The sequence below is a fragment of the Aspergillus homomorphus genome (assembly GCF_003184865.1).
Source record: "Aspergillus homomorphus CBS 101889 unplaced genomic scaffold BO97scaffold_6, whole genome shotgun sequence".
Taxonomy (NCBI): Eukaryota; Fungi; Ascomycota; class Eurotiomycetes; order Eurotiales; family Aspergillaceae; genus Aspergillus; species Aspergillus homomorphus.
The window spans coordinates 965,381-989,906 of record NW_020291892.1 but is presented as its reverse complement, the minus strand read 5'-3'; the positions used below and the strand labels follow the sequence as shown (position 1 = coordinate 989,906).

Here is a 24,526-nt window from a genome sequence, read left to right as displayed (position 1 = left end):
ATCCAGGGGCTCCAGCCTTTGAGATCATGACCCTGCAATCACATCCTGACCCGTTGTTCGACCTGCGATACAGTTGCACATATTGGTTGGACCATTTTATCAATTCCACATCTGTGGAACAGCCTGAATCACTGGATGATCAGATATCCAATTTCTTCAAGCATCATTTCCTCCACTGGTTGGAAAGCCTTAGCCTTATTGGCGAGCTCCGGCACGGAATCTTGATTCTTAAGAAGCTTTCAGTTTGTCATACACGGCATCAAACAATCTTTAAGGAGGCTGAAAGATTCGCAAGTGCTAATGCTATGATAATACAAGAGGCACCTCTACAAACATATAGCGCCGCACTTATCTTCTGTCCTCAAAAACTTTTGAGCAAGAGACTCTATTGGGATCAGCGGTTCGACTTCATAAAACAGGCATATGTAATGCAGGGATTCCTGGAATCCATGTATACAAGTGCTTGAAGACCACGGATCCTGGGTCAACGCAGTGGCCTTCTCACCTGATGGGCAGACAGTCGCGTCCGCCTCCAGTAATAAGACTATCCGACTCTGGGACACAGCCACTGGTACTGAGAAGCTGATCCTCAAGGGCTACAGATTCTTAATCTATACAGTAGCCTTCTTATCTAACAGGTAGATAATTGTATCTACCTCTGAAGATACAACTATTTAATTCTAGGATATAACTACCAGTACTACTGAGTAGATCTTTATAGGCTATAAATTCTTAATTTATATAGTAGTCTTTTTACCTGATAGGCAGATAATTATATCTACTTTTAAAGACTAGATTATCCAGCTCTAGAATACGGCCACCGGTGTTAAGAAGGGGACCCTTAAAAACTATAGATTCTTAATTTATATAATAGTCTTCTTATCTAATAAGTAGATAGTTGTATCTGCTTTCCAAAATATAACTATCCAGCTCTAGAATACTACTACCGGTACTGGAAAGCAGACCCTTAAGATCCATAAGAACTAGGTTAACGCAATGACCTTCTCACCCGACAGGCAGACAGTTGCATCCGCTTCCAGTGATAAGACCACCCGGCTCTGGGACGTGGCCACCAATGCTAAGAAGTGGACCCTTGAAGGCCATCAGGACTGTGTCTGGGCAATAGCCTTTTTACCTGATGGGCAGATGGTTGCTTCTGCTTCCAGTAATAGTACTATCTAATTCTGGAACACAGCTACTGGTATTAAGAAGCAGATTTTTAAAAGCTACAGATTCTCAGTCTACACAGTAATCTTCTTACCTAACAGGTAAACAGTTATATCTATTTCCAAAGACTAAACTATTTAGCTCTGGGATACAGCTACTGATACTAAGAAGTAAACTTTTAAAGACTATAAAAACTAAGTTTAAATAATAGTCTTCTTACCTAACAGGCAGATAGTCGTATCTGTTTCTAAAAACTAGACTATCTAGCTCTAGAATACCGCTACTAGTATACAGAAGAAGATCCTTAAGAATTATAAAGGCTTAATTAATACAGTAGCCTTCTTATCTAATAAATAGATAATCGCGTCTGCTTCTGAAGACTAAACTATTCAGCTCTAGAACACGGCCACTAGTGCTGAGAAACAAACCCTTAAAGGCCATAAAGGCTCGGTTAATATAGTGATCTTCTCACCTAACAGGCAGATGGTCGCGTCCGCTTCCGTTAACAGGACCATCCGGCTCTGGGACAAGGCCACCAGTACACAGAAGCAGATACATCGTTCTGATATGATAGCAACAGCCCTCTGGTTCTCAACTGATGGATGTTATCTGAACACTGATCGTGGTTCACTTCCCTTGGATCTTAAAGCGTCTAACTCATCGAATAATCTAATATTCGTTCATGAGAAATGGGTACGCCGGAACGGACAGCACTTGATTTGGCTTCCATCACAGTATCGGGCGACATGTGTGCTGACCAGAGAGCACACTGTGATTCTTGGACATTATTCAGGAGCATTGACATTCCTTTGGCTCAACAGAATTATATAGTTGAACTTTGTTGGTACCTTGTCTATATCGTCTCACTTCCTACCCCTCACTCTCCTTACTTTCAAATATCTTTGCAAAAGGAGAATTTGGGAAGGTGTTTCCTATACTTCGGTATATCGCCACGCGGGTCAGCAGATTCTAGATTACTATCAAAAAGATTATGCGCGAAAATGGCCTAGCCGAGACTGGATACCAAGTTGAAGATATCACCTGGTTAAAGAGGAAAGACACACCCCTAGGGCGCTCTGCATCAATGGGCATCTGGCTGATTACTCCGGAAGCCGCCAACTCAATTCTCATAATAACGGGCTTCTGGTGGGACAGATGTAGTCGGGGGCGTGGAATCCTATCGGGTCGAACGAAAGAGATGCCGCCGCTGTCAACGATTTGGCCATCTCGCCTGGTAATGTAAGGAACAGATCCGCTGCGCACACTGCGCCGGTCAACATGACCAACGTCAGTTTCCCCTGGTGAGACCCCGGTGTCCAGACTGCAACGAGGAACATCCCACTGGTGACCTGAGGTGCCAAAAGCGCCTTAATCCTAGGTCCTCTCAGTGACCTCACACGAGCTCCGTATCCTACAGTTAACATCATGAAATCGAGGGTAGGAATGGAAGCCCTCATAAACGACCACAAAACAACAACCGTCGACCTCCTCTTAATCCAAGAGCCCCCTATTTCCGCACACCGGACACATGTCAACCACAGCGCATGGCGCTCTACTGCCCTGTCCACACGGAGGACGCGCCACGCGGTTCCGCAGTCTCCTCTATGTGAATAGACGGATATTAACATCATCACATCGCCAGATGCGATGCAATCACCCGGATCTAGTGGCTGTCAAAATCTGGACCGCAGACATCCAATATGTCATCTTCTCGATCTACATCCCGCCAATAGCCATACTCCAACCCACCAATGAAACCAGTGCCTAGCAGAGAGACGAAAATCCTGACTACTACCCAGGAACATATGAATGGGACAGATAGAAAAACGAAACTTATCCTAGCAGTCGACTTCAATCGCCACACATCCAGCGTGGAGCCATCAGCCGGTAGCTCCCCGCCTTATGGAACATGCGGACGAGCTCGTCAATTTCTTCCAGATGCATCGACTCCAGTGGTGCTTACCACGGGGTATACCCACTTATTGGGCTCTACATAACCCAGGACAATCATCCACCATAGACCTTACCGTGACCGATGATCCTGCGAGACTCATCAGATGCCAAATATTCCACGACAACTGTGGATCCGGCCATCGTGGAACCCTCTCGGAATGGGACTTACAGCCTAGGCGGAACGAGCCACCAAATCTAAAGAGGGCGTATGACCGAGCGAACTGGGAAAGGATCGGTCAAGACATTCAGACCCAGATGACGCTGTTACCTTCCATTCTCAACGCGGCAGACTTAGATCAAGCCGTGGAGGAACTAGTCAAATCAACAGTTACGGCCTTTGACCGACACACCCCGAGGCATCGGCCATGTTCATACTCAACAAGGTGGTTTACCCCTGCACTCAAAGTCCAACACAGTGAGGTCAATCAAGCCCGCCGAAGCTGGCAGAGAAGGTGTGCCGACTTAGGGCCAAAACATCCTAGCTCCAAGGTCATCCTTCAGGATATGCAAGGGAGGGGCCGGCAATGGACGCGGGCAATCGAGAAGGCCAAAGCGCACACTGGAAAGGATACCTAGATAAGGCCGGAAACCCGGGAAACCCCACTATACAGTGTCTAGAGCACACTGACCGATTTTACCGGCGAACCACACTCGGAAAGATACTAGATGCGGTAGTAGCCAAACGGTTGTTATTACCTGGCTGAGTCATATAGCTGCTCCCAGAGATGCAGCTCGGAGGGCGGCCTGGTCGAAACATGGAACAGGCACTACTGGTGCTCGCAATGCAGTTAACCGGGCATGGCTTTGATCAAAGGTGGTAATACTCATCGCCTTTGATCCCAAGGGAGCCTTCAATGGAGTCAATAAGACTAGCCCGGAAGAACGCCTGCGGTCTAAAGGGATCCCTGAGATTGCCAGACGGTGGATTAGCAGCTTCATGGAGGACCGATACTCTATTATCACTTTCGATGGCTTTGAGACGCAACCGTCACTGCTGGGAGAATGCAGGCCTGGTGTGGATCAGTAGCAGAGGAAATATACAGATCAGCTGACCTTATACATACGGCTTCTGTTATGACCCCGACTGTGTCAAGTTGGCACTTGACCATGTTGGAAGTACCAAATAAAGCCATATTGTACCATTTTGCCTCCTGTTGGCGACAGTGCTTCGCCGTTGAATATGTCTTTCTGTTCCGAAAATCTTGCGTCTTCTAATAGCAGCGTCGAATTCTGATTTTGTAATTAACGAGTAATTCTAAGTATTTTCCATTACTATCAGGTCCCATGTTGCATACCCTCGTCGTAGGCCTAGACTGTCACCCATCGCACGTCTGTCGTGAGGCTGGCACAACTGCTCGAGGAAGAGGGAAATAACGGGCAATTAATCGAGGACGAGATCTTAAGTGTCTTTCGATAACAATAGAGGGCCCCTCCTGGACAAGGGGTTGCGAGCGGTAGTGGAGCGGACACTGTGTGTTCCTTCAAGAAGACGACATTCAGAGCGTTTTCGGGTACGTCCTCATGGAGGGTGGGCTATCCTCATCCGGATTGTGACTTCAAAGACGCTCCCTGTTTACCAAATTTAACTTTACTTGATTGGTCTCAGCTCCCCCACTAGTGATGACTCATAAGCTTAGCCAATACAGTGGGTGATCACCTGACGCCCAGTCCCACCTGCCGCCCGAAATCACCACCAAGTACAAAATCAAATATGAAGCAATTCAACTACATCCAATTGATATTATCTCTCGATTTCTGGGTGGCTTGAAGTAGTCATTAGATACAGTCTATACATAATTTTTAATCGCTCCGGAAGCGGTTGGGTAGCCGTATCTGCCAGCCTCAATGATTTACAGTTGGAGGGGCCTCTGCAACAACTTCAGCACTTATTAGCTTATTTATATGGAGATTTTGCTGGCGTGAAGCTTTAGAGGACTTTTTGGAATCTTCTTAGTCTGCTAAAAGTTATCTTGAAGCTGTTGATCAGCCTCCTTTGCCAGGCGCTCCTCCTCCTTTTGTTGTTTCTTCTGCTCTGCCTCCAAGCAGCGTAATTCTTGTTGAGATGCTCGAATTCTCTTGCGCTTTTCAAGCAAGCGTTGTTTCTCTTCCTTTGCTTGCTGCTGGCGGACCTTTTCTTCCTCTTTTGAAGCTTTAGCGAGCTGTATAGCCTCATCCTTCTGCTTTTAAAGATCACGAGCTTGTTGGACCTTCTGCGGAGAATAAAATACTGCACCACCATTCTCAGAAGGCGGAATATCAAACTGCAAGGCTTTACCTTGCTGATGCTTCTTCTTCTCATTCTGGAGGGCTGATTCAAGGCCTTGGCAACGTAGTTTTAGAAGAATATTCTCCGTAGAGAGGTGGTGCATCGTTGAACTCAACTTCTTAGTATTTTTGTCATATATATCAACCACCACGTGGTTTAGAAGCCTTTCAATCTTCCTCCAATCTTCTGCTTGTAGTATCGAGCGAGAAGACTCACTGGTAGAGGGCCTTAAGTCCTTCTTCTTGGTGAATTGCTGCAGAATAATCTCGGGATCCAGAGGCAATATACCGACAGTTTTCCATGAAGAAAGGATATTTCTCAATGACAAGGCTTGCTCTCAGACTGGCCAAAAGAGGTGGAAGAAGTCTTGTTTAGTAATATGGCTTAGGCCCATTGATTTATGCAGAAACTCCTCTAGTTGCTTGCTATAAGCAGTGGCAAGAGGACTAAAGATCCCAACATCAAGCAGCTGCAGTAAATAAGTTAAATGAGGCGGATATGTTATTAAGAGGATCTTATTATTGTCACAGTAATTGATGAACTCCATAGTAAGGTGAGATCCATGGCCATCAAGGATCAAAAGCCTCCAGCACCTTCGCGCTTTCTCCTTAGTATACCAGTTAAAAATGTCCTTTAACCAGGCCAATCCTAGCTTATCATTGATCCAACTGCTTGTGAGGAGGCAAAGAAGCAACTATATTGCTTGGGATCAAAATCTTAAAGCCAGGAATCCTGTATGTCACCGCTGATGGCCTGATAAATAAGACCCAGAGGAAGAGAGGTCCCGTCAGCGCAAATACAAGCAATTGAAGGTTATCCACTTGCAATTCCCGTCCTGCAGGCGCTGCTTGAGGCCACTATTCTGATATTTCTGCTTAGAAAAGATCCTGAGGCCTTTGACCAGCATTCCAATCATAAAGCCTTTCTCATCCATATTGTAGATATCCTCTGGCCGTAGCTCATATTCCTGCAGTTTCCGGCTCAACAACTCAAAATATAAAGTATATTTGTAAGCTGAATTGGCTCGTTTTCTTGCAGCATCAATACCAGTTGTATAAGTTGAAATAAGGTTATCTTGATGGCGCTTTAAAAAGCGCCCAGGCCAGTGCTTTCCGGGCTTCTTTTCAGTAAGCTCTTTAGCAAAATTCCGCAGCATTTCATGTGAGGCAAATAGGCCTCTCTCAGTGAGCTTGTTGATATACTTTATAAGTTCCTTATCTTGTTGGTTGGTGAGAATTCACTGCTCCTTATACTGATGGTCCCTCAAGCGTTGAACCCCGCGGTGGCGCCTTGAGAGCGTTGACCAGCTAACGCCATACTTGTTTGCAAAGAAAGTATAATTGATTAATTCACCTGGTTCCAGTGATTCAATTGCTTCTAAAGCCGCTTCAATTAGAGTCATATTGGTGGAGTTATGAGCAGTTGAAGTTTGGTCATTTTGAAAGTTGGTGTGTCATGGTGCCTTCCTCATCCGCCGATGTATGTAATTACGCCTTTGGCGTTACCGTCTCCCGTAGTCATATAGATATAGGCAGCTCGGTTCCCCCGATCCTCAATAAAGGCAGCTTCTTCATCCAACTCGTGTTACACACACCCTTCCCTTCCTCCCAGGAAGGATGACAGAGATGGCAATCTTTCTATACGACGAATTCGGCATCTCAGTGTCGCCATGGAGCATAAAAAGGACTCTTCCTCCGAGGGTTGGACGAAAAAGAAAGCCTAGCAAAGAGCAAGAGAACGGAACTCTGATCTACGAGACTTCTATTTCCAGAAGCTATCTGAATTTCATTTGTACCAGCTAGTTCACGTTGATGAGTCTGGGTGTGATAAGCGGATAGGTTTTAGAAGGACGGGTGGGTCTCCACTAGGAGTGGCACCAGCCCAAGTGGCGAAGTTCCATCGTGCTGTTGGAAACAATTGGATTCATCAAATCATGGGCCAAAGCTGGGAAGGGGAGATCTTGATGCCCCTCAACAAAAGTGCAAATCTCGAACCGCAAGTATGACCCACATGGCTTCACAGTGAGTGACTCATTGGTCCCACTCCGTCAGGGTCAAAGCCATCGCCCACTTTTTGGGAGAATGTCTCCTTTCATCAAAATTCTTTCTCTTTTAACAAAAAGGGCCGGTGGCCCCTTTGAGGCAGGCTCAATGCATAACAGTTATTTGAGAATATGTGACTTGGTAATAACTCAAGAGCAACTTTTTTTCAGTCCTAATTAATACACGTGATGGGCCTGAACCTTCCAGTTGTGGTTTTATGTTTAACCAGGCCGCCTTGGCTATTGTACAGAGTACTATGATAAATTCACGACTGCGCCGCTCTCATGAGCTTATGATCGATAGTGCGAATGACATAAGATATTAAGTTATTTCTCTCCTATTCTTTGGTGATAAAATAGCTTTTTCGCTTCGCGCGTTTTCAACGCCCCCAGCTGATAAGCATCTGACGAGCTCTTGATTTGAGCTTAGGTTGGACGGTTCAACATAATACAACGGAGTGTGACTTGATTGAGATTGAGTTGATGTAGATCTGGGTCCATACGATTACTAAGGCATTGGAGGAGCATCATGGGCTCCAGTAGAGAACCCCTTATTATCAAACTACCAGAAACCAGACCTATTGCTGACATTCTAACTAATCATACAGAAATAGCAGTGATATATTGCTGGGACTTTTGCTTCCAGGGCCCCGCCTGTTAAATTATTGGTGGAGAAAGAATCAGCGTGTTAAGCCTACCCTACCCCATGACACTAAGGGCAAGCAAACCTGCAGCAATTACAACCATTTCTAAATAGCACCACCCTCGCGCTGATACTGATACTTTTAGATCACTCTCTATGACATATTCTTGGACGTTAATCTTCTGCCTGTTGTTGTCCATCAGATTCACTGAATCTACAGAGCTCTATAGCCATTAATGATTTGGGCATCTTGAACCATGAACAGGGGAAAAGTGAAAAAAAAAAAAAAAAAAAAAAAACACCCTGTCTCATGCATGTTCTGACTGTCACAATCTTTGACACACCTCCGGTTTTTTAAAAGGTGTCCTTTATCAGCCTCTGTAATTTTAACCCTCGATGACACCACTCAGTGCTGCAGCACTCATTTCTATCACAGCCTGATTACCAGGTTACATCGCTGGAAAAGAGCTATCCACAATTCCCACCCTGTGGTGAGGCCTGCTGCTGCTTTTATCTCCAATCCCTGCTTAAGCACCATGCCAAGATGACAATCACCCTACCTCCACAGGGTCCTTAACCATGATTGGCCTCCTCTTACACCAAGTTGACTGCGCCGCAGTCTCTAGACTTTACTTCATGTGGTGTCCACATGTGCCTGGTGCCAGCCTGGACTGAATATAGTAAATTCACTAACTGTTGTCTTGAATTTCTCTCTGTCTGTATAGGGCCTCAGCCTTCTCTATCCGGTAGGATAATTAATACTCTGCTTATTGTGTTGCTTGCAAACCATTGTGATCACTAAAATCAGTGCACTATCTGGCTTATCTCCTGGCGGAGCCTTCAAATTTCTCCCAGTAAACAAGACACAAGGAGGGTACTGAACCTGACTTCCCTTTTTCCACTATTTATTCCTATAATGTCTGTCCCCTCTACCTGTTAAGCTATTATCTTATAGAAAACTCTATTTTAGCTATGAGAAGGTTGTGTAAACTACCTAATAAGCATAACTAGAAATAAGGTATTATGTAGGGCCTGGTAAGCATAGTTTAAAGGAGAGCGCACAGATAATAATCAGGTTTCTAATAGCAGAAGGGCTGGAAACTCATAGCTTAACTAAAGGCGCTTCTAATAGCATTCTATGTTCTAATTCCACTGAGGTGTTGTAGCCTGTTATCTAACAGAGCTGATGGATTCCTTAATTAGAAGGAGATAGAATAGCTAGATTTGTACATCAGCATCGTTTTCAAAGCAAGATGTGCTGCAAATTTCTGTAAGCGCCTGTTTAGTTTAGGTACTGGGGAGGGTGGGAAATCAAAGTGATATTACTCGATAGTACAGAAGACAGAAGACGTCCTTCCCGGGGTGATAAAGCCTATAAATACCAAAATAATGGCATGATTCAACAAGGTATTTAATTATCACTTGTTTGACAGGGTTCAGACTCGCCACGACACCCTGTAAATAACCCCTCACCTGCGGGGATTTCTTGCCTCGCATGTATTTGATCTCATATTTCGAGTCCCCGATTCTCGCGGGACTAGACTGCCTCCCCAGTTTAATCCAGCCAACAAGTGAAAAAGATGTTTGGCACAATCCGATACGACAAGAACACTGATAGTCGTGAGCATGTGGAGCTCCAAAGAGCAGATGGCATTGAGGCCAGAGGTTATACCCCGATTGCCTGTGACCGCTGTCGTTCGCGAAAGGTCAGTGAATCCACATCACCCTCCTTCTACCACTACAATCTACATCTACCCTGGGCAATGAGCAATTCTATAATTCTTCGCCGCAGCAGAATGCCTGCTGACATGTCTCCAGCTGAAATGCAGCGGCGACAAAGGTGGCTGTGGAAGATGCCGGACTGCCTCGGTCGCCTGCACCTATCGAGATGTCTTGTCGATCAAGGACAGCAGGAGAATGTCCAAACGGGTGTGCACTTCGAACAACCAGTTGCCAACTCCGAGCCCACGTCACGCTTCCAGCCGCAGCCAACCACAGCCCTTGAGCACAGAGGTGGACCAAGAGCGTCCTCAAAGTACGTCAGACTCTGAGCCGTTAAATTGGCTATCCTCCTCCTCCGAGGAGGCATTTACTGAATCGCCCAACACGTGGGTGAGCTCGTTCTTGCCAATGCAACCTACGTTCTCTGCAATGATAGATGATCATGCAACTCGCGGACATGATATATCATGTGGGCTGTCTGGGGTTCCGGAAAGCAATGATCCCTCGTCGACAGACGTGGAGAATATCTTTGACGCAGTCCTCGATACGGAGACAACCTACCACCACACAAACGTCCCGCCTCAGCCAGCCCGGCTTAACCAAAATACTCAAGAGAGACGGGCAGGACGGGCCTCGCTACCAGGAGGTAATCTGCCATCCGCTGTTGGCACTGACCAGGGAATTCCCTCAAAATGTGAATGCCTCAGCGACGTGGCTCGGTTCCTGGACGACATTGGCGTAGAATCGACAGAGGCGAGAGCTGACATGCTCCTAGTGTGCGTGAGTCGAGGGATGCGGATCTGTGGGGAGGCGCTTCGTTGTTCGGACTGTAGTGTCCGTGGGGACAATGGCATGTTTCTCGCTGTTGTCTTACAACAGCTGGTGACCCTGACGCGTACCGCGTCAGACAAACTTCTGGCTTGGACTCGCGAAAATAGGAACTGTCAGGGATCCGCTGCCGACATCCACAGTCCCACCATTTGGCTCGACCAGTACAGAATCGAAATGCCGGATCTTAAGGTCCCGCTTATTCGCCACGTCGCCTTGTTGCACTTGTTCAGTTTGCGAGATCTATTGAACGGCATCAAGGATAAAGTTAGGCCAAACAGTCTGGCGGGGCACCTAATTACGGATTGCGAAAGCAATATTGTTGATGCCCTCCAGATGGTTCGAGACAAGGCATCAAATGCGATGCCTATGGCTTCTGCGTTTTAGATGGGAAAGAAGTACAGAGCGGAAAGATATATGCTCACTTGACACTGGCGTTCGCGCAGTTAGAGCGATGCCCATCATGAATAGAGCAGTATATAGAAGATACCAAACATGAGATCCCAAACTAATTCATTGTTTGCTGTACAAAATGGCGCAAGGCATAGAGAAGTACATCCTCACCATACAAGAACCGGAAGGGGGCTCGGGACATTGGCAACTCTTCGATAATTTGATTCTCAGGTTCGCATACCTCTATTCTGGAGCTCTGCTATAAACCGTCGCTTATGCTCAATGTAATTTTTATTCGGACGAGCAAGACTGCCAGTGGGATACAGTGCTGTTAGTGGCACGTCGCGAACAGCAATCTCCGGTGCCGCTTTTGTGCCAACCATCTGCGTCTCAACAATACTGCCACCACCCCATTGTGGCTCCTGAAGGACCCGCAAAATGACTGCAGCGCATTCAAAGGCAGATAACGATACGTCATCCAATGTCAACTTTCTATTCCACTCGGGCTCGAACATAGGGGTCTATGATTACGCGGTTAGTGATAGCTGTGGCCGAAAGAAAAAAAGGCTGATTCGATGGGAAAGTCGCATACAAACACGGCCCCGGGGCACACAGCGGAAACCCGGATCCCAAATAAGCCTTGGAGATCGCCCAAGCATCTGACAAAGCTGACAATCGCCGCTTTGCTGGCCATGTATAAGGGCGTATCGATTGCATGGAGATAGCCGGCCATACTTGCCACACACAGAAGATTACCCTTCACGCCCGGATTTTGAGTCCAGTAATCCACGGCAATCTGGGACAGTCGAATGGGCGCCGCTTGATTGATGGCAAAAATCTGGTATTGACCGGGGGCCGCGTTGATGGGATCCGCAGACTCGGGCGAGAGACCGGGCGGTTTCCAGAAGGAGCTGAATGGCGATTCATATATGCCAGCTATATTGGCGACAATATCGATACGCCCGAATGTGTTCAGAGCGAACTCCCACAAGGCACTAAGTTGAGCCCAGTCGGCCACATCTGTTTTGTGGAATACTGCAGTCGAAGCTCCGGGTGTGACCGCAGGATGAGGGTATGTGGCAACCTTCGATGCGGCCTCTGGGCGCATTTTCAGGTCGGCCAGAATAACAGACGATCCTGCCTCGAGCAGCATGCTGGCCACTGCGTGACCAATCCCTGAGCCAGCACCAGTCACTATAGCAAATTTTCCATTCAAATTATAAGTAGACATTCTTCAGAACAACTGCAAGATTTGGGGTTGTTGTTGAGCTTCAATAATACTGGTGAACACAACGAACGGGACTTCCGCGGAGATAGATGGACTAGAGCAATGAGAACAAATAACTGAGGCATGAGGCATCATGGCATTCTCCACCGCAACCTGCTGGACTAAAGATGTCTTCGTATAGCGTCAGTGGCTTCTAGGTGATGCGTCGGAGCTTCCACAAGCGGTAACCGCCGTCTGGGCCCTAACTCGAAGCCCTAACTTCGTGCAAAACAGCAACCGCCGCGTTCGTGAGACCCTTGTCTTCGGCGCAACCCCAATTGGGGGTCCAACTTCAAGATCCCGACGTGGGCGTTCTTGAGGATACATACAGAGGTTCACCTTAGACCCCAAATCGAGGCGGAATGGGGCAGGGTGGGGTGGGGCGAGGTACATCCCATCTCCAAAGTTCTTCCATCAATCGACCTACTCGATCAACACAATAGCTAATTCTGGGCGCAATATACGTGCATTCGGCGAAAAACCGAAGAGCAGGGGACAATTTGCCAGAATGGAAAACGCTTGTGGCAATAATCATAGCCATACAGTGTGGAAAGTCGCCATTTAAGAAAGGCGCCCGTATTTCCAAGGTGGACCGTAAACCTGTATACAACAATTTGCAGCGTTTCAATTAAATTAACAATGTAATTTTGAATCACCTTCTCGGAGTAGCCGGCCTAAGAAATATGATAATCGCATGACATCTATAGGTTTCTTCTACTGAATATAACGAACTAATCCCATGATCGGAGCATGACTTCAGGTATGATGCACTCCCATTTGTGACGCACGAACCGAAGTATGGATGGCACGATGGAGGGAATTGGGTACGAGTATTTGGGCCGCCATTAATATTATCTCTCACGCAAAGAACTCAGATGCGCTTCACTTCTACGGCCGGAAAAGACTGCAAAAATGTAGGATTTGCCTACCTTAGGAATGAAATACACCAGGTCAGACCAAATTCTCGTTGTTCATGGACAGCTGAACGCTTCCCTTTCGGCGGCGTACTCGTAGCTTAGCATTGGATAATGGAATGCGCAGTATCCCAATCCATCTGTCACGGGGCCTCGAATCCATAATCTCCAGGTCGTAATACATCAACGCGTAGGCCAACATTAGTTTGAGCTCACTGGCCGCAAAGAATCGTCCGGGGCAGGCTTGACGGCCGTTGCCAAAAGCAAGGTAATCGTACCCAGTAGCGGGAAACGTCAAGCGTGCTCGCTGTACATGGTCCTTGTTGGGGTCATCGCTGCTGACATCACGGCGCAGTCCAACGAAGCGGAATGGCTTGAAGGTATCTGGCTGCTCATATACATTGGGATCGTGGACAACGCCAAGGTTATGGACAGCGCAGAAGTTACCGCAAGGTAAATGGACACCGGATGTCGTGGTGAATCCCTCCTTAGCTACGACTCTGCGACGAAGCCCGACAGCAACCAAAGTGTTGAGACGGGCACTTTCGCGAAGCACCGAGTCGAGCTTCTCCATCTTACCCAATGCCAGCTTCGTCCATTGTCCTCCACATGTATCCAGAACTTGTTTGACCTCGGCTCGCAGCTCCTCAAGGACTTCGGGTGTAGACGACGCCAAATCCAGCATGACGTTCACGATGGTCAAGGAGGATGTGTGGATAGAGACCAGGTTCATCAAAAGTATACGGCCTGCAAGGGTCCTGGGCTGCCACATGCGAGGGTCACCGCTTTCCTTGGCCTGCTCTATACACCACTGTAGAAAATCATTCTTCTTTTCCGCTTCGCCAGAGGTTTCCCCGGAACACAACGAGGGGGTAGGATTGAAAATGTCGTGTAGGCGATGTTCAATCTCTGGAATTAGTATTTGAGTGAACCGGTTTTCGTAATATCGACAAGGAAGCGTGAACAATAATGATGCCAAAGGACGTAGCGGCTTCCATGTAAAACTCAGTAACAGCTGGCTGAATGGCAGTGCTCGCGCAAAGCCAATACCGGCATTCAGCAGCGCCGAGTCACGACAGTATGGAAGACCAACAAAGGCGTAATTTGTTGCTCTGCTCACAATAGCACCCATACTATCCCATATTGTAACGTCACGAAATGACTCTGTGTCGGTTCCCCATTGCTGCTCAAAACCCCTAATGGTCTCATTAGCCAAGCCAGGAAGGAGATTAGCGATCTGGTTGGTTAACGTCGTCGTAATGAGCTTTGTGTGTGTTGGGTTTGAGACGATAAAATTGTCGGATATAGTGTACTCGTAGAGAAGCCCCTGTACAATAACCTCGCGCAAGCTCAGCACAGTATTGGGCTGATCCGTCACTAGCTTCGTCTCAGACGCTGGAAGTAACACAAATGTTTGACCGCCGGGTCCTGCAATAGGCAGAATTGCGGCCTGGTCCTTGTGCTTCGCATAGGCTTCCAAGATATTCCCTCGGAGATTGAGAGCGTTGCGCCATGCTGCTTGAAGAAAGGGAAACCAGTCGCTGTCTTTGGCGCCAATTATGGGTAAACCCTTGGGGAGATGTGCGACAGAGGGAAACAAGAGTTTTCGGACAATGTAAACGCAAATCAACCCCGCTGCTATCTTCGCGATGATCGCCATATTTGCGTCTGCGCTGCCGATGCAGTTTAAAGACTGGTGACCGGGAGTATAACCGGGGAGGGAATTAAACTGGGTGTCATTTGCAAGAAATTCAAGTTGACACGGCATTACGTCCACAGAGCTGTGGATGATATCTCGGGTTCTCTCAATGTGGAAAGAGCCGAGAGCGGGCGCCATGCAAACAAAAGGAAAGGATTATTACAGATAACTGGTATGTACGTGCGCTCCGTTTTACCGAGGTAGAGAGATGAAGGCTGCCGAAAATGAGGATCCTTGCTCTCCACGGTCTCGGCTCGTCATCCTCGCTGCTGAAAGAGCAACTGGCGCCCTTCGTGAGAGCATTGGGCAAAGAGTATCAGTTCAATTTTCTGGATGGAGCAATACCTTGCGGGAGAGGCCCAGGTACGGGTTTCTATCGTTCCAGTTCCAACCAATGCTGAAGCATCCAAGGCGTCCCGGCTTGGGCCTCAGGGCCTTTCTATTCATACACAACAGGATTCACTCCAGCTGAGATGCGTCAAGCTCTCCGCCACTTAGATGATTTTATCAAAAAGCACGGTCCTTTCGACGGCGTGTTTGGCTTCAGCTTGGGTGCTGCCCTTGCGATAACTTATATGCTGGATCAGCAACAAAAGCAGGCTTCTTCGCCATTCTGTTTTGCTGTCATGTTCTCGCCCATATTTGTTGTTTCACCTGATGATAGCTATTGTGAGCAGCTTCTGCGGCGATGGCTAGCAGATGACCATGCAGGGTTTCGGTCCAAGTTCCCCGATGGCGATTTTATGACGGAGTTGGAAGATCCGTCCGAGCGAACGCTTGCCCAGTATCTGCAGCAGGTCTTGTCCATGCAGTCAATGGGCGTTGGAATGATTTTGCCAAACACGAATGTCGATTTCCTGGGCACCAAAAAGCCCGAGGAAGTACCGCGCTTGGTACATCCAGATTTGTTTCACGCCCGGATCAAAATACCAACGGTCCATGTGAGCGGGCAGAACGACTCACCCTACATTGGAAAGCAGTCGGGAGTTGCACGAGACCTATGCACACCTTCGATTCGGCGGGTGCATAGTCACGATGGCGGCCATGACATACCCTTTAAGATATCCGACGTGAATGCCATTGTTCCATCGATCAAGGCGATGGCCGAGGAAGGTACTCAGATACGAGACTTTTATGGGGATTGATTTCGTGCTCGCGAACGGAAACGGGGCGGAAATTATATGTCATGGAAATGGCTATCTTCAAGTTGGACATTGCCCTCGTTGAACTTCCATCATCTGAGACATGTTTTCAATTTCGCAAGCTCAAGGATGTATTATGATATATACTGCCACTTCTCTCCTTCAGTTACTGTTACATGCGTAAACTATATTTCGTAAACTCCCCGTCCTTGTCGAGGAAATTCACTTCTTTGTCAGATAAAGTCATGACAAACTCGATTCCGCCATAAGTCTTTCGAGGTATGACGAAACAGGTGCGGAAACCACTGTTGCAATCTCCCATGAGTGGCCGAAAAGCCTCCGGTCGACCACCAGCACCGAATGTCTGGGCTCCAAAGCAGGTCTCATTGAACGGAAGCGTTGTTGGAGCCAGGATGCCCACTGAGGGTGATTTCATGCGAGATGCTCGCAGTTGCGGTAGTTTTTTGTAGTCTGGGACCGAATCGAGTAGTCGGTACGCACCCAGCAGGCTGGCGTGACCTGCGAAAGTTGCCGCATGCGTCCGTATCGTTTTCGCGAGCTGGGGTATGCTCGTATCCTTGGCCACAATATGGCTCAGGGAAAGTGCAAGTCTATTTTCAAAGTTGACATTGCCCAGATAACTGGTTGGTAGCAGATCCTGGAGCTGTGGCCGCGCATCGAAGGGGATGCTGACCTCGGAAATTGCTGTGCCAAGGTCGCCGATGTTGTGCTGCGCGTCCTGAGTTGCCATCCAAGCCCTAACAACACTTCTCCAGATCAAAGCACAAATAAGGTCGTTTCCAGAAACGTCCGTAGGACCAAGTTCAGCAATGCAGTCTTTGCGCAGGGCTGTATATGACCCTTGCGGCAGATAAAACAACATGGGCTTCATCGTGTTGGGCACACCAGGAAGAGCGTCGAGAGCGTTGGAAGTCATCTCAAGAAAGGCGTCTTCGGAGTCAAGGCCCACGAGACGATAGATCCCTGCTGCCATGTGACTTGAAATCTCGTGTCGCTTGTCCCCTTTGCATGTCGCTCTCAATGCTGTCCGTTCAAACCCCGAGCCCAAGCCGCCGTGGGGTTGAACACCGTTGTCCGTCTCCGCGTTTGTCGTCCAAGAGTTGCAGTGGTGAGCCCAAACCTGAGTCACAGAGAGCATAGCGGTGCCGTCCGAGGCCGGGCTCGCGACAGAGAGAACCAGAGCACAGCCCCCAGGCAAAAAATTGGCCTGGGCCGTCAAAACATCAGCCCCTTTCTCGAAATTTGGCTGAAACGGGGTCGTCCATAACAATTTTTCCTCTTCGAATGTGTCCAACGGGAAACCCTGATCTCTGAGGTCAGAGAATTTCAGATCGGTTTCTAACTCATTGAATCGCAGTTGGTGTGGTGGTTCTTTGGAAGAAAGAGATTCGAAACGAATTTCCAACTGGCCGGGACGCCACCCCGCGGTACCATCGCTCCGCCAGTGTACGCGACCATTGAGCCAAGGTATTTGAGCAAAGGTGCGACGCAGGCCTTCTTGGAGACGTCCAAAGGCATCCTGCGCCGTGACATCCTGCTTCAAACTCAAGTAGATCACGCTCTGTGGAATATTCCACGCAGCTATGTGGTCGAGGGGGTCAAGCGCAATCTTCGAAGTCGGGGCCATGGTCAATCACAACACGATTCTGAGGATAATGAAAACACCTTGTTCATGATTTCCTGTTTTACATCTTGTCAAATTGGTAGTCTTAAACCCGGAGCATAGTCAGTAGCTGAGAGCCATATTGGTAAGCAATACTCAAGTCACTTGAACGTCGGATATTACTAGATTCGGTCATTCCAGATTATGAGTAATGCATAGGCATTGTTACTAGTGGTTTTGAGATAGATGAGCTAAACAAAAAAATATCCTCCCGAATATCTCAGCCAGACCTATTTTTTGTCGAATCTGCCGGGATTGCTGGCCAAGTGTTAGCCTGCTAGATAACCAGACCTCAATTTTACCCTGCTTTATCTTGTGTAATCCTCACGCGGATTCCCTGCCCTTCAGGGCTCGGGAGCCCAATGATACAATCACGCTTTACATCGACGTCCCGCTCCCTGATTGTTTCATGCAAACGCATGTCAAAACGAGTCAGGAGGCGGGCTATAGTGAGATAAAGTTCGGCATATACAAGACTGTTAGGTGGTCAGACGGCAGAGGAAAAAGACCGATAGCTGATGAAAACTGACTTGATACCAAGGCATATCCGAGAGCCTTTGCCAAAGCCCATGAAATAATTTTGTTTCAACTCAGGATTGTCAAGCCAGCGATGCGGATTGAACGTGTAGGGATCCGGGAAGATGTCGGGATTCATATGATGCAGATAATGAGATTGCATCACACGTGCCTACACCCCAAGAATTAGTGAGAAGTCGATTTAGCCTTGCGAAATGCACTCACCCCCGCGGGTATAATCCATTTGCTGTAGCGTAGTGTCTCCTCTGGTGCATATCGAGGCATTCGGCTTGAAACCACATGAGAGAGCCTGATTCCCTCCGTAATTACTGCGGGCTGTTTGAGCCAACATGATTAGCTGTTATCTTACGTTGATGGAGGTTGACTTGTTCTCAATGACTCACAAAGAACCTCAAGGCTTCGAGAGCAGCCACGGACACCCGTGAATCAGGATGGGGCATGAGGGGCCTCAGTTCTTCCCTCAGTTGCAATAAGGTCTGAGGATTGTCCAAGATATGAAAGAGGACAAGTGACAGAGCCCTGGCAGTAGTCTCAGTGCCTGCAATAACCAAGAGATTGGCCTCTGCCGCTAAACGGGCGGGTGCTTTCTCGCTGGGCGGAAGATTGCTCCGTAGAATATCCTGGAAGATAGACTTGTTCTTTTGAGACTCCTTCTCTGCCTCAAGTAAACCCTCACTTTTGGTTCTCTTCCCTTCTTCCTGTTGACGAACAGATTCCTCAATCATACCGCGAAAGAAAAGTCTATTCCTTGGAATGAGGGCAGCGGCAGGGCTGATTCGATGCATGAGGCTCGACGGAATCAGCGTAAGACATGCCTTGGCAAGCCAAGGGAACTGACGACCGACAGGGCCAAATTGACTCAGTTTGCTGTATGCCTCGAGATACTCCGCGCCGAAGTCCTGGCGCGTCAAGTTGTCCGTCTCCGCGCCGAAAGCGTAGGCCGAGATGACGTCCATTGTCAGCGCACCGCAAGCGAAGGTTAGAGAAACAGTATCACCTGTGCGATAAGCCTCTGCAAAGCGACCACACAGAATTTCAATCTTGTCGATTATCATCTCCTCGTGCTCTTGGACGGAACGCTTGCTGAAGAAACGATTGAGTGCGGCCCTTCGCATCCGGTGGACATCGTGATCGACAGTCTGAAAAACCGACCATCCCAGAGGGCCATTTGACTCTGAGCGGTAGTACCAGGCATCCCGATTGCGCTTACGCTTGCCTCCGGCATATATTTCATCGAGGTAGTTGGGGTCGTTGATATGTAAGTGAATTGGGTTGATGCGAACAATTGGCCCGTATTTCTTGTGCATTTCCTCAATCTTCCACAGGTAGCGCAATTTGTGTGGGAAAAGGTCATAATAAAACTCGTACCAAAATGTCGCTGCTGCAAGCTTAGGGCCTGGGAACTGGGCCAACGGGTGAATTGTTAAGCGATAAATACAGAGAAGAATCCCGTAAACGAGGTACAGAGATATTCCACCGAGTAGGACATCCTTGAATGTGTAGTGGATTAGAAAGCCGGAGAGCTGTGAGGACATCATTTTGGCAAATGGTTCGTCGTAGATAGAACGCTGGGGTTGCTGTAGTTGTTTTATTTCAAATCTTAAAGGGCGGTATACGCCGGATATAACCAAGAATGGAAGTTCCCGGCAGCCATCATGACAGAAAGAAAAGGCTGCCTTTGCGACGCGCTCATGGCCTTTTGTTTCAATGCCCTCACAGAAACTAGACTACGAGACGGCATGGACTTATGATACGGACTGACAACAAACAAGGGCCAATAACATTAGTACTATCTAGTGATAGAGAAGAAATAATCAAAGGTAAAGATCACAGGATGACCATAGGCACCGAAAAAAAAAAAAGAAAAGAAAGAGCATCAATTTGATAGTCACTATCCGACCGGATGTTTTCTCAGACCCGCCAAATATTCGGAATCCCCAGGTAGAAGATTCACATTTCACCCAAATTCTGCAAGCTGACAAGCTCAAAGTATGCTGACCGCTTCTGCATCAGCTCAGCATGAGTTCCACTCTCAATGATGCGGCCTTGGTTGAAGACATAGATCATGTGTGCCTTTTGCACCGTACTGAGACGATGCGCCACGGCGATCGTCGTGCGGCCTTGAGCTGCGTTATCCAGAGCAGCTTGCACGAGCTTTTCAGACTCCGAATCCAGAGCGGAAGTGGCCTCATCCAGCAAAAGGATTCTGGGGTTGCGGAGCAATGCTCTAGCTATTGCAAGACGTTGCTTCTGGCCACCTGACAGCATGCTGCCCTTACTACCAACGAGGGTATCGAAACCGTTTGGCAGACTGATGATGAAATCGTAGATGTTTGCGTCCTTGCAGCATAGCACCATTTCGTCTTCCGAAACGTCATTTCGGCCCGTACCCAGCATAATATTCTCACGGATGGTACCTTGATAGAGCGTTGGCTCTTGGCTCACAAGCGCGAGATGGGAGCGGTAATTGTTGATGTTGAATGACGAGATTTCCTTGCCGTCAACATAGACACCGCCGAGGACTGGATCGTAGAATCTCTCGAGGAGGGCAATTGCGGTGGACTTGCCACATCCACTAGCTCCGACGAACGCAACGTACTGCCCGGGCTTGACGTGCAGATTGAGACCTCGCAGAACGAGCTGATTTGGTCGCGTTGGGTACCTGAAGTACACGTTTCTGAACTCGACATGGCCTTCTATACTCTGGACCATCTCGCCATCATGGCTCCAGGTATCGATATCCGGCGTCCGGTCGAAGAGAGCCTTGAGACTGGCAGCAGCGTGCCTGGCTTTGGCAATATCCGGTGCAAAGCTGAAGATGGTCCCTGCAGACTGCGCCCCGAAGATGACTGCGCTGAAGCACAGGAAGAATTGGAACCTGAACATAACGGTTAGAACTAATATGACGTCTGTTCCGGGAATTGTCATCTACCCACATGGAATATTCGTGTCTGCCGAACAAGGTACCTCCATACCAAAAGCCGAGAGCCATGCAAAGGAATTGAAATGACTGAGATGCCGCGTAAAGAACGGATGACTTGAGAACCGACCACACTAACTTACGGCCTTGCGAGAGGAGCTGTTCGTGGTAGTGATTGCAAACGTCCGCCTCGCGGGTCAAGGAAGCCACGGTTCGGATGGCTGCTATGGCCTCGCAGGCATAGCTTGCAGAATTTTCGTAGGCTTTCTTCTTCTCCTTCTCGAGTCGGACCAGCATGGCCAAACGGAAGTACCCACAAGCGAGAAGGAGGGGGATGGTGGACATGCACACCAGACTAAGCTTCCACCCTACGGCCAGACCAATGGCGCAGGCGGCAACTAGGGTGGTGACCAGCAAGAGAATCGTCATAAGAGTAATCCCAGACAGCCCAGCCAGGTGTGAGGTCTCAGTGGACAGGAAAGAAGTGAGAGCACCCGAGGAACGTTTGTCGAAAAAGGCAATGTCTTGCCGGAGGATATATCGAAATGCTCGGTCGCGAACCCGGTGGGTAAGTCGCTCTGCGCAGTAAGAGAACGCAATACCCTGAGATATGAGTGCGAGCAGCTGTACAAAGGCGAGCATCAAATACATCAGCGACCAGAAATTGGCTTGTCGCCGTATCTCAGAGCTCTCTGAAATAGGAAGTGAAAGGGCTGTAATGCACTTGGCGAAGAAGACAGACTGTGTTGGATTACCTCCACCACAAATGGCCGAGAGCAAAAGTCCAAAGACCATATATTTCCATTCTTTTTTGTTCAAACCAGCGACAAACCGTATCAGCGTGAACAAGGTATAGTTGTCGGCAATGTCCTCTTGTCCCTTCTTCGCACTGTCTGAGCGTGTCTTGTCCACCTGAATGTCCTCAGGGTCTTCTCCTTGAACCTCTTTGTCCGAGATGTAGCGATTCTCCTTGAATTCGGGTCGCCGTAAATCGTTATCAGTTTCAGGCAGTATGGGATCTTCATCTTGGTTTCTAGACTCTTGCTTTGTCGCGATTCGCTGAGCCTCGGCCAAGTTGTAGTAAGCCCCTTTCTTCTGGAGAAGGTCATCGTGGGTGCCCTGTTCAACAATACGTCCGTGGGACATAACCACAATATTGTCCGCATTCTTGATAGTAGACAGTCGGTGAGCAATGATCACGGTAGTTCGTCCCTGGGCAGCTTTGTCGAGTGCGGCTTGCACAACTCCCTCGCTTTTCGTGTCGAGTGCAGATGTTGCTTCGTCAAGTAGCAGGATCTTAGGATTGCTAACCATGGCCCTAGCAATGGCAATGCGTTGTTTCTGACCTCCTGAGAGAAGGAACCCTCGTTCGCCAATGTCGGTTTCGTAGCCCTCAGGAAGGGAGGTGATGAAGTCGTGGGCCTGAAACGCAACGAAGTCAGAATATCGTATCGTATATGGTACGAGCAGAGAGGCGGTGTCTGAGACAGGGCATCATAGCATTTGCCTTACTTACGTTTGCCATCCGAGCAGCATGTTCGACCAGCTCACGAATTCCCTTTTCGGACTCGTGCTCGTTCGCTGTTCCGATCAAACCGTGCTTGATATTGCCAAAGATCGTAGTAGCGAATAAGGTAGGCTCCTGGCTCACCAGAGAAATTTGTTGTCGCAACCAGCGTAGATTCAAGTCTTTGATATCATGGCCGTCGATGTGTACGCATCCACCGACAGGATCGTAGAAACGCTCAACCAGCCCGATTATAGTGCTTTTCCCAGAGCCTGAAGCCCCAACAAGCGCAGTAGTCTTGCCCGCAGGGATCAGTAAGCTCACATTATCCATCACAACAACTTCGGGGCGGGAAGGGTATATGTGTCTGATATTCTTGAGTTCCACATTTCCTTGCAGTTCCTCCAGCTTCTGCCCCTCGGTCGATAAAGGGTCGAGAGGAGAGACACGATCAATGGTTGCGTAGATCTTGTTGGCTGCAGCAACCGCTGTGGTGATGGCCTGGATATTCGGTGTAATATTCCCGAGGGCAAAAGCCCCCATCATGATGGCCATTTGAATAGTGAGGATTTGCGCTAATCCAACGGAACCATCCACCAGGAAGCGGGAGCCCATCCAGAAAGACAGTCCGTAGTTGAGGTAGATGAATCTAAAAGAAGAAGAAAAAAGGTAAGGTCAGGCCACCGGGCTGTTTGAGGTAATTTCAAGAGACCGCCATTTGGACGGCAAGATGTTGTGCCACTCGCTGTACTTACAGAAAGAGAAAACCAATCATTGAGCTGGTGGTGGACTTGAGCTTAAACCCGGACTTCTCTGCTTCGACGAGATATCCATCGTATCGTCGAGCCAGCTTCTCTTGGGTATTGAACGCAGCCGCATTTCGGATCGAGCTGATGACCTCTTCCGCAACCGTTCCTCCTTCAGCAAAATGGCCGAGGTATGTCTTGCTGAGCTTGGCGACGAACGAGCCCACGGCGCCCAATGTAACAACAATGGCAGCGACAGTGGAACACAGAATCAGCGTGAGCTTCCAGTATCTGACGAAACCAATCACAAACGCAGCCACAAAGGTGGCGACGGCTGTCAGGGTCAATCCCACTTTCTCTGAGATACCTTCCTGGACAAGATTGGTGTCTGCCGTGATGCGTGTGGTGATCTCACCCGCTCCGAGCTCGTCGAAAAAAGCAATATTCTGCCTCAGAATGGCGGCCAAGAACTGCTGTCTGATTTTTGCTGTGATGTGTTGACCAGCGTACACGAAACCGACCGTGGCCAAGTACACCATCACAAACTCGCCAATAGCGAGGTAGAGGAAGTACAGAGAGAATCTGGCAAGCTCGCTGGTGAATTGGCTGTCAGGTATGTTGCCCAGTAGGAAGCTGCGGAAGGTGCCTGCAAGTCCTCCAAACAGGACGGTCATCAGAGGCATGAGTGCACCGCCGATGATTGCTGCGAGCGAGGCGATGACGAGGACAACCTTGTCATTCCGTGTCGCATAACGATACAGCGTCATGTAATTGACCTTGGTGGCGGGCAGATCCAACTGTCTCTTGAGGATGACCCTCTCGTGCTCAGGCAGATGCTTGAACGGATCATTATCTTCTTCATTTCTGTCTGCATCTGCCGGCGCTGAGCCGACTGCGTTCAAGGGAGGGTTGGTAGGCGCGGCGTCTTGGCCTGCCTGGACAGGCGCTTGCTGGTCTCCAAGGCCGCGGCTCGGCATGGTGAGATAGTCCAGCAATCATTCAAGGGGGCAGTGGCAGTCAGTTATGGTGGTCAAATCCAGAAATGGAGTGAGGATGAAGTTAGAGGATCGTTGAGACGAGGCTGAGCTGAATGCTCG

The 24,526-nt window shown here is 48.5% G+C and overlaps 8 protein-coding genes across 8 annotated transcripts; 3 read left to right on the top strand and 5 right to left on the bottom strand.

Moving 5' to 3' along the window:
- Positions 1-26: 26 nt before the first annotated feature.
- On the top strand, positions 27-1,998 carry BO97DRAFT_339279 (WD40 repeat domain-containing protein; the record flags this gene model as incomplete). The annotated part of the gene is made up of 4 exons (XM_025691549.1): positions 27-357; positions 461-618; positions 988-1,111; positions 1,613-1,998. 4 exons carry the CDS (start codon positions 27-29, stop codon positions 1,996-1,998), a joined length of 999 nt encoding a protein of 332 aa, XP_025554445.1.
- A 7,513-nt stretch (positions 1,999-9,511) lies between these two features.
- BO97DRAFT_441254 (Zn(II)2Cys6 transcription factor domain-containing protein) lies at positions 9,512-11,149 on the top strand. The gene is made up of 2 exons (XM_025698152.1): positions 9,512-9,776; positions 9,889-11,149. Exons 1-2 carry the CDS (start codon positions 9,651-9,653, stop codon positions 11,005-11,007), a joined length of 1,245 nt encoding a protein of 414 aa, XP_025554444.1. The 5' UTR covers positions 9,512-9,650; the 3' UTR covers positions 11,008-11,149.
- A 316-nt stretch (positions 11,150-11,465) lies between these two features.
- On the bottom strand, positions 11,466-12,385 carry BO97DRAFT_403818 (NAD(P)-binding protein). Its single transcript, XM_025694821.1, has one exon. It carries the CDS (start codon positions 12,242-12,244, stop codon positions 11,549-11,551), a length of 696 nt encoding a protein of 231 aa, XP_025554443.1. The 5' UTR covers positions 12,245-12,385; the 3' UTR covers positions 11,466-11,548.
- A 686-nt stretch (positions 12,386-13,071) lies between these two features.
- BO97DRAFT_241740 (cytochrome P450) lies at positions 13,072-14,940 on the bottom strand. The gene has a single exon (XM_025690797.1). The coding sequence runs from the start codon at positions 14,852-14,854 to the stop codon at positions 13,232-13,234; it is 1,623 nt and encodes a 540-aa protein (XP_025554442.1). The 5' UTR covers positions 14,855-14,940; the 3' UTR covers positions 13,072-13,231.
- A 223-nt stretch (positions 14,941-15,163) lies between these two features.
- On the top strand, positions 15,164-16,163 carry BO97DRAFT_403816 (uncharacterized protein). The gene has a single exon (XM_025694820.1). It carries the CDS (start codon positions 15,367-15,369, stop codon positions 16,036-16,038), a length of 672 nt encoding a protein of 223 aa, XP_025554441.1. The 5' UTR covers positions 15,164-15,366; the 3' UTR covers positions 16,039-16,163.
- Positions 16,134-17,747, bottom strand: BO97DRAFT_403815 (transferase family protein). Its single transcript, XM_025694819.1, has one exon. The coding sequence runs from the start codon at positions 17,681-17,683 to the stop codon at positions 16,208-16,210; it is 1,476 nt and encodes a 491-aa protein (XP_025554440.1). The 5' UTR covers positions 17,684-17,747; the 3' UTR covers positions 16,134-16,207.
- Positions 17,748-17,890: 143 nt separating this feature from the next.
- BO97DRAFT_364024 (cytochrome P450) lies at positions 17,891-19,798 on the bottom strand. The gene is made up of 4 exons (XM_025692529.1): positions 18,640-19,798; positions 18,461-18,571; positions 18,250-18,407; positions 17,891-18,195 (listed from the first exon to the last, which is right to left on the bottom strand). Exons 1-4 carry the CDS (start codon positions 19,792-19,794, stop codon positions 18,018-18,020), a joined length of 1,602 nt encoding a protein of 533 aa, XP_025554439.1. The 5' UTR covers positions 19,795-19,798; the 3' UTR covers positions 17,891-18,017.
- Positions 19,799-20,014: 216 nt separating this feature from the next.
- On the bottom strand, positions 20,015-24,469 carry BO97DRAFT_403813 (ABC transporter ATP-binding protein). The gene is made up of 4 exons (XM_025694818.1): positions 23,439-24,469; positions 22,693-23,332; positions 21,193-22,598; positions 20,015-21,134 (listed from the first exon to the last, which is right to left on the bottom strand). The coding sequence occupies exons 1-4, from the start codon at positions 24,404-24,406 to the stop codon at positions 20,207-20,209; spliced, it is 3,942 nt and encodes a 1,313-aa protein (XP_025554438.1). The 5' UTR covers positions 24,407-24,469; the 3' UTR covers positions 20,015-20,206.
- Between the last annotated feature and the right edge of the window lie 57 nt (positions 24,470-24,526).